The sequence below is a fragment of the Vicia villosa genome, unplaced genomic scaffold (genome assembly GCF_029867415.1).
Source record: "Vicia villosa cultivar HV-30 ecotype Madison, WI unplaced genomic scaffold, Vvil1.0 ctg.001422F_1_1_3, whole genome shotgun sequence".
NCBI classification, from domain to species: domain Eukaryota; kingdom Viridiplantae; phylum Streptophyta; class Magnoliopsida; order Fabales; family Fabaceae; genus Vicia; species Vicia villosa.
This window is the reverse complement of record NW_026705614.1, coordinates 149,106-157,155: the sequence shown is the minus strand read 5'-3', so window position 1 is coordinate 157,155 and position 8,050 is coordinate 149,106. Positions and strand designations below refer to the sequence as shown.

The following is an 8,050-nucleotide window of genomic DNA, read 5'->3' as shown; positions in this document are numbered from 1 at the left end:
GAACAAATCTTGTTCTAACAATATAAAATAGAGAGAAATATAGTTCAATGTTTGTCCATCAAATACTATGAAAAACTTTTTTTAAAAAACATTAATTGTACTAGGCATGCTTTATTTATTGTTGTTCTGAATCAATATTTTAAGATCCGCTTTATTTTGTCTCTTGAGATTGCGACATAATCTAAAAATATTTTTTGACAAGTATAGATCAACATTTTCTGATGATTGACGTTGAAATTTGTTAATTGTAATAGCGAAAGAAATAATAATTAAAAATTGTCTTCTTACCTGTTTCTAATGATCAACATCTTTGAGATATAGATGATGTTTCCAATATTTTTGTCAATAATGATTTAAACTTCAATGACATGATTAACAAGTCTAATCACTTTAAGCCTCGTATCGTTCCATAAATTTTTAGATTGATTCGAATTTCGCAACAACATAATAATTGTCTCAGTTTTCAATTTGATTGAATGGTTAAATTTTTAAACAATTTAAGAATTTAAGAATTCAAGAGTTATATACTCAAATACATCAAAGCCAATAGATTTAGATCTCTCAATTAAATCACTACTTAAATATTTGTTTTCTTCTTCTTTAAAATAAAACAATTGGTTAGTATGTAGTTATACATAAAGCTACTAATATTTACATTTTGGAATATAAAAAGTATATATGAATATAACATAATTTGGAATATATATAAAGATTTGAAAGTGGAAGAGAAGAAACAAGAGCCACAAATGAAAAACACACAGAACATGAGTTGGTTGGAAGTGTGTGTATATGTGGCAGAGTGACAAGCGACATAATCGCTAACTAAAAGATGGGTTTTGTAGGAGCAGCGACTTCTACCTCACTGCACTCTCCGCTACTATACCCATTTCTCTTCCCTTCTTCTTCTTCTTCTCGTCGTCATCGAAACACTAACCCTCGTTCTCCGGTTGTGTGTTGCTCTCGCCATCAACACGATCCAGTATGCAACAAAAGGACGTTTCTTTTCATGGGTGTCGCTATTCTTCCCTTTCTACAATTCGATACTGCACCTGCTCTTGAAGGAGTCATTCCATCACCAAGTATGTTTCTTTCGTTTCAATCTTTGAATTGCTCTTCTTATTGTTTTATTTGCTAATTATGGACCAATTGATTATTATTATTATGGCTTGATACACATATGAATGTCTCGTTTTAGGGTTAGGTTAATCGATCTATTTTGGTTTTTTTTGGCTCAATTATAAGTAAGAAAGAAAAAAAAACTTATTTTTCAATTGGATTAATTGCTTTGAATCCTTTTTTATATGTTACTATGTAATATGAGATAAATGTTTACTAAAAGCTATGGGATATAAGGTTGGCTTGCTGGTTGGAATAGGGAGGTAAGGAGTGGAATGATATGGAGAACGAGTGTTCGATTTTCATCCCCAATGTAATACTAACGATAGTAATATTTGTTGTGAGAAATGTTTACTAGAAACTCAATTAATGTGTGTAAAATATTTGATGTCGAGGGTATGTAATGGATTAAATTTCAACTTTATACAGTATATAAGCTTTTTGGTCTTGGTGATTATTGTGATTTTTTCTTATATACATGTAGATTTTCTGGTAAGGAGAATGATTAGACGGAGAGAAGTCTGATTGTTAGAGGTAGAGGAAGACCTAGAAAAATCATAAGAGAAGTTGTTAAGAAAGATCTCAAAATTAACGATTTGGATAGGAGTATGGTTCTGGATGGAACATTATGGTGGAAGTTGATCTATGTAGCGGATCCCACTTAGTGGGATAAGGCTTGGTTGTTGTTGTATACGTTAGAGATCGAAGGTAGTATTAATTATCGTCTATGAAGCATGACACACTTGGGTTTAGGCGTAACCGCGTTGGAGTTGGACATTCACAATCTTTCTACACATGTTCTTGGCTTTGATACTCTATGTCTGGTAGATGTTCTGCTCTAACAAAAACAAAAAATAATGCTTTTAAAAGTTACTCCCTCTGTTTTTTAATAAGTCGCTTGGGGGGATAGATTTGTACTAAAATATAAGTCGTTTTGCAATACCAAGGAATCATTAATGTTATTTTTCATATTACACATGGAAGTATTTATTATAGTCTCTTTTAATTATTTAAATTTATCTTTCCCATGCAATTAATGAAGGACAATATTGTAAAATCCTTCATAATTTCTCTTTCCCATGCAACAATGATTACTTTTCTTAATGTGTGAAAAGTCCAAAACGACTTATAAAAAAAAATGGAGGGAGTATAAAACAGTATTTAAGTTTGGCATTTGAAATGTCCTGTCTATAGAAGTCTTCCTCTTCTTTGGTTTTCATCTGCTTTTCCCAATTTCCCATATTTGATTCTCCATTTCCGGTCTCATAGTCGTCTTTTTTTCAGTCTTCGTCTTCATTTCATCTCGTATTCGTAGACAACGTCTTCCTTCATCTCGGGACACTGTTCGCAGTCGACGTCTTCGCTCTATTCGCAGACAACGTATGCTTTCTGACGATGTCCCGTTGCCTACCTTTAGTATCAATGTCCCCCTCTCAGACGTTGTCTCTCCCTCATCTGTATCTTCATCTGCTTCTGCAAATTCAGGTACCTCTTTGATTGGTTACTTGATGATCTTAGCTGTAGTTTCATGATAGCTTAGTTTGAAAGTTACTCTTCACTAGTTTCTTTGCTTTTTATATATTTGTCAACATTTTAAAATGTTAAAAAAGCATTTGTGCAGTATGTTTTAAAGCATTTGCCTAGGTCTGCTAGTGAGGAGAATATACACAAAGCTGTTCCTCACTAGGACTTCTTTTGTTCGGCTCCATCAGCCTCAAATAGGATTGTCTACTAAGAGGATTCACGTGGATTTCATTAAAAAAAATCGTGTTGTGTTACATTCATTTGTAAAAGCTGAGTGCGTGCGGATTATTATATGGTAACTGGTAATGTTAATTTACATGTAACTAAAACAGAAGATATATACCATTTCTATAACATGATAGAGAGATCTAAATCAGACGCATAATTTGGACGGGTGACATAACTATTTGCAGCAAACCAAACTAAGTATTTAAGGGTATAATAGGAAAAATAACATTGATGATTTATTGATATTGCAAAACGACTTATAATTTGGTACCATTTCTTTTTTGCAAAGAACTTCTAATAAAAAACAGAGAGTAACTCAATAAATTAAATATCAAAGTATCAACCTTTTTCCCTTGCCGATTTGCTACTTTACAGTTGTGATTTGTGCTATATTGCAATATACTATTAGAGCTCCATAAGTATGTTAAAAGTAGATCTCTGTATTTTTAGACACCACAGTTTTTGTGATGCATTTCATTTTCTCATATTTAATTTTGGGATGTGGAGTATGATTTGTAACTATTTTCAAATTGCTTAGTACAGTATCACAGGGTTCTTATATTTAGTAACTGTGTAATTATCCATTCTACTTTCAGAAGAAAGTGAGGTGAAGATACCAGAGGATAAAAAGCAAGCAGAGGTTTGTTTGCTGTAAAATTCAGAAGCAAATGTTGAATATTAATCTAAATTTTTGCCTGTTTTTGTTGTTTGGATGTTTATGCATTCTAAACTTAATGCTTCTATGGACAGACAGCACCTGAAATGCAGAAATCATCGAATTCCTTTGTGTCTCTTCTGAATGGAATTGGAATTGTATCTTCTGGTCTGTTGGGTGCTCTCTATGCACTCTCCCAGAAAGAAAAATCGGCTGCTGTGGCGACAATAGAAACAGTAAGCTTCTATGTACTTTGTTTATGATTCTTGATAACTGTATGGCATGTATTAACGGTAAAATTTCTATCATTAGAGGCTATTACATGACATGTCATTGGAACATGTCACATTGCACGAAGATCCCACATCAATGCCTATTTGTTGAAGTCTAATTTGCCGAAGAAATTTAGATTATCTAAAAGACAAATTTGTTAGTAATTGAAATTGTGTATTTACTAATTAACGGTAAAATTTAACATGGAAGGGGCACATATTCGGTCAACGTTCATTGTCTTTAACAGTCAAAATTAGTAGAAGGACTATTCTAACAGATGTATTGTCTATTTGAAACGATGTGGGACTATTTTGAGAGTTGCTTACATTTTTAATGACCAATTTACATTTTTACTCGACAACAGTTTTTTATCTAGTTTGATTTTAGATGGTACTTTTTCGAAGAAAGATATAGTATTTACATTTTATTTTACTGGCCAATGTGCACAGATGAACAACAAACTGAAGGAAAAAGAAGAGCAAATTGTTTCGTTGAAGAGGAATTACGAATTGAAGTTATCAAATGAACAGGAGGAACAAGCCAAGCTACTTGGAAAGGCAAAAGAAGAGCAGAATGCACTGATTGACCAACTAAATTCTGCAAAGAGTACCGTCACCAGTTTGGGAAAGGAGCTAAAAAGCGAGAAAAGTTTTATTGCCGAGCTGAAACTTCAAATTGACAGGCTTGAAACTAACCTTTCAAAGACCGATACAGATAAGAAAGACCTTGAAAACAATTTGAAAGAAAAGGTAGATTCTATCGAAATTTTACAGAAAAGAATTGATCTGCTAAGTGAAGACCTTAAGGACAAAGAACGAGCCGTTCAGAATCTGAATTCATTGCTCGCAGATAAGGAGTTGGAATTGAGGAATTTGAATACTACCTATGACCAAACCAAGGATGAATTATCCAATGCTCATTTGCATATTCAAGGGTTGAAAGATGAAATACTGAAAAGCCAAGAGAAACTAGAAGGAAAGGATTCCATTGTGATTGAACTAAATTCGAGAGTTGATGCCTTAACTCTCGAGAACAATAACTTTAGGAGCGAATATGATGTATTGGAGAAGGAATACAATGACCTAAAGTTGACTTCTGAAAAGAAGGCTGTTTTGGATGCTAAGATTCTAAAAGAAAAGGAAGACGAACTTCATCAGCTAACGGATAAACTTGAACTCGCCCTAAATGAATCGAGCAAAAACCTGGTAATCATCGCTGATTTGACCCAAGAACGAGAAGGTTTAAAGGAGTCTTTGCAGAATGAATCTAAAAAAGTGAATAATTTGAAGTACGAACTTCAAGTCACTCTGGAGAATCTTGAAAATTCAAGAAATGACTCTTCCGAACTGGAGAAACAGCTAAATAAGTCAAATAATCTGCGCCAAGAGCTTGCGCTTCAAGTGTCTAACCTTTCAGCTGAGCTCACCAAAGTTAAGGAGTCACTACAGCGGAAACTTGATGATGTGAATCTTGAGGCGGAAAAACTGGCCAACGAGCTTACGACTGTAAAGGAACATTTGAAGAAAGCAGAAGCAGAGCTGCAGAGTACATCCCATGAGCTAACTGCCACTCTTGAAAACCGCGACACCCTACAACGAGAATTAATTGAGATCTACAAAAAGGCTGAAGCGACATCAGAGGATCTGAAGGAAGAAAAGAAGTTAGTTACTTCGTTGAACAAAGATTTACAAGCTTTGAAGAAGCAAGTCTTGAAGGACAAGGAGTCACAGAAAACTATTGAAATGGATCTCGAGGAAGCTACCAAATCACTAGATGAGATGAACCGAAATTCGGTGATCCTTTCTAAAGAGCTAGAAGGGTCTAAATCTCGTATTTCTAGCCTTGAAAATGAGAAAGAGGTTCTTACCCAGTACCTTTCAGAACAAAGAAATGCAAGCAAGGAGGCTCAAGAAAACATTGAAGATGCTCATAACCTCATCACTAGACTTGGCAAAGAGAGAGAAACTTTAGAGAGCAGAGGGAAGAAATTGGAAGACGAATTGGCTTCTGCCAAGGGTGAAATATTGCGGTTGAGAAGTCAAATCAACACTTCAAAATCAAAAGCTGTTGTTAACAATGAGCAGCGAGTACAGAAAGATGAAGGCGAAACCCAAGAAGCCGCTGTAAGTGTACGGAAGAATGTTCGAAGAAGAAAAACTAACCCTTCATAACCAACAGAATCGAGAGGTTCGTATTAAAAATATAAAATCATGATTGAAGAGAATGATATTCTGTGATAAATAATTTGGAGGGAAGTTTGGTATTATTGCACTTTATTCACTTTGGATAAGTTTTCATGTGGCAATAGTATTGTACAAATGAAATAACACATTAGGGATTGTTGAGCTAAACTTGTAGGAGTGTTGATTTGTAATAATTTTCGTAATAACCTGAAGAAAAAAATTGAGAATGCTGGGTTGTATTTTACATGGAAAATTGTTTGTTGGTCCTTGTCTATCAAGAAAACCATGATGCTTCCATTTTCCAACTACTTTTTTTTTTTGTTTAGTGGTTGAAATTTCAGTTCTTCTTATGAGGGGCGGAAGGGTACACAACATTATTTTTCAAATTTTCTAAGAGGTGTTTATGAGTTAACTTAGAGGAAGATTTTCACTGATTCGGTTAGTGAAGTTTGTACTCCAGTTAAACCAAGAGGGGAAAATTGTTTAGTTTGTTCGATTCAAAGATGTGGGTGATTGTAGGTTTATGGCAGAAAAAAAGTAAGAAAATTGAAGAAGGAAATACTATGAAAAGGAAATTCGATTATCATTTAGCAGTACACTTAATAGTATTTTGAATTTAAAAATAAAACACTATCACTATTCCCAAAATATAGGAACATGGGGTGACAGCTTACTTCCTTCTAAAGTTTAGGAAAATAGAAACAATAATAAAATGAAAACATCTCACCATGAGTTTCTTACGCACCATCGAATTGACTAAAATGTCATCGTATTTTTGTAGATGCAACTTTTTTTTAAACATTGTTTTATTCCATAGCTGCACTTACGGAGCTCTTTCCCTCCCTCATTCTCTTCATTTCAAACTATCAACCCTCAAACACTCTCAAACCCAAATTTCAAACTCTCAAACTTTCTCCTGAGTTCGGCTACGTTGTCAACATCATATTTAAATCTCTATCAAGTTCAAAGCTATATTTTAATTGGTAAGTTTTTTAAATTTTGAGTTATTTTAGAGTATTTTTGAAATCGAATTAGAATTTGATATTTAGGTTTAGAAAATATTGGATAGATTTAGAGATATTGTTTAGAGACAATGTAGGTGTTGTTTGAGATTTATTACGGACGATCAAGCCAAAAATGGAGGTTTTGGGTGATTGAACAGTGGAGTTACGCCATTGTTGTGTTTCTGAGCTTCAGTGCCTTCCGTAGATGCACCTACGAAAGAGATGAACGTTAGGGCCTTCCGTAGATGCATCTACGGAAGCACCATAAATTTTGAAACTAAGGTGCTTCCGTAGATGCATCTACGGAAAGAGTAATTTTTTTCCTTTTCTTGTTTATTTATAAATCATTGTTCATGTATAGATACATAGTAGCTAACTAGATGTTATCACAATGTAGACATTATGACCCACGGTCTGGATAGGGATATACATGGGAGGACTGCACAACACGCATCCGTGCGGCGTGAACATGCACGTGTAATATCTTAGGTCACTGATGGAGCTGTCATTCTACACCTGATACACCCGTTCCAGCCGGGCCTTCTCCATCTGTCCCAGTTGAGGGGATCTCTACGTCTATTCCAATTGATACACCCGCTCCAGCCGGGCCTTCTTCATCTGTCCCTGTTGAGGGGCCTTCCCCGTCTACTACTACACCACGGAGGCCCCGAGATGATGCTGAGGGTTCCTTAAATATGTCACCCCCTGCAGACGTCGTCGTGGCACTTCTTTTACTTCTACTTCTGTGCTTGTGCCAGTGGCAGTCGATGCAGGATCTGCTGAGCCACCTTCGGAGGGACGCGAGGATGAGCCGGTGACAGAGCCTATCTGGTACCTGGGGGGTCCTATAGACGCATCCCTTTTGACAGAGTATGACGATAATGCAGCCAGGCGTATATGGGATGGAGAGGTAAATTTTTGTTAATTACTTATTTTTCTTCTATTTCTGAATTTGCTTATTAATAATCGTGTTTTTTTTTAAATATCAGGATAAGGATCCGCAGAGGTTCTACAACCACGGCCGAACGATTGCGGCTCTTGTGCAGCCTGACCAACCGTGGTTCCAG

At 35.4% G+C, this 8,050-nt stretch overlaps 1 protein-coding gene across 2 annotated transcripts; it reads left to right on the top strand.

Moving 5' to 3' along the window:
* Positions 1-728: 728 nt before the first annotated feature.
* Positions 729-6,276, top strand: LOC131635095 (MAR-binding filament-like protein 1-1). 2 transcript variants are annotated; one of them, XM_058905694.1, is made up of 5 exons: positions 729-1,079; positions 2,401-2,601; positions 3,465-3,508; positions 3,619-3,759; positions 4,246-6,276. In XM_058905694.1, exons 1-5 carry the CDS (start codon positions 830-832, stop codon positions 5,965-5,967), a joined length of 2,358 nt encoding a protein of 785 aa, XP_058761677.1. In that variant the 5' UTR covers positions 729-829; the 3' UTR covers positions 5,968-6,276. The 2 variants fall into 2 exon arrangements, with proteins under 2 accessions (XP_058761677.1, XP_058761678.1); XM_058905695.1 differs by lacking the exon at positions 2,401-2,601.
* The last annotated feature ends 1,774 nt before the right edge of the window (positions 6,277-8,050 follow it).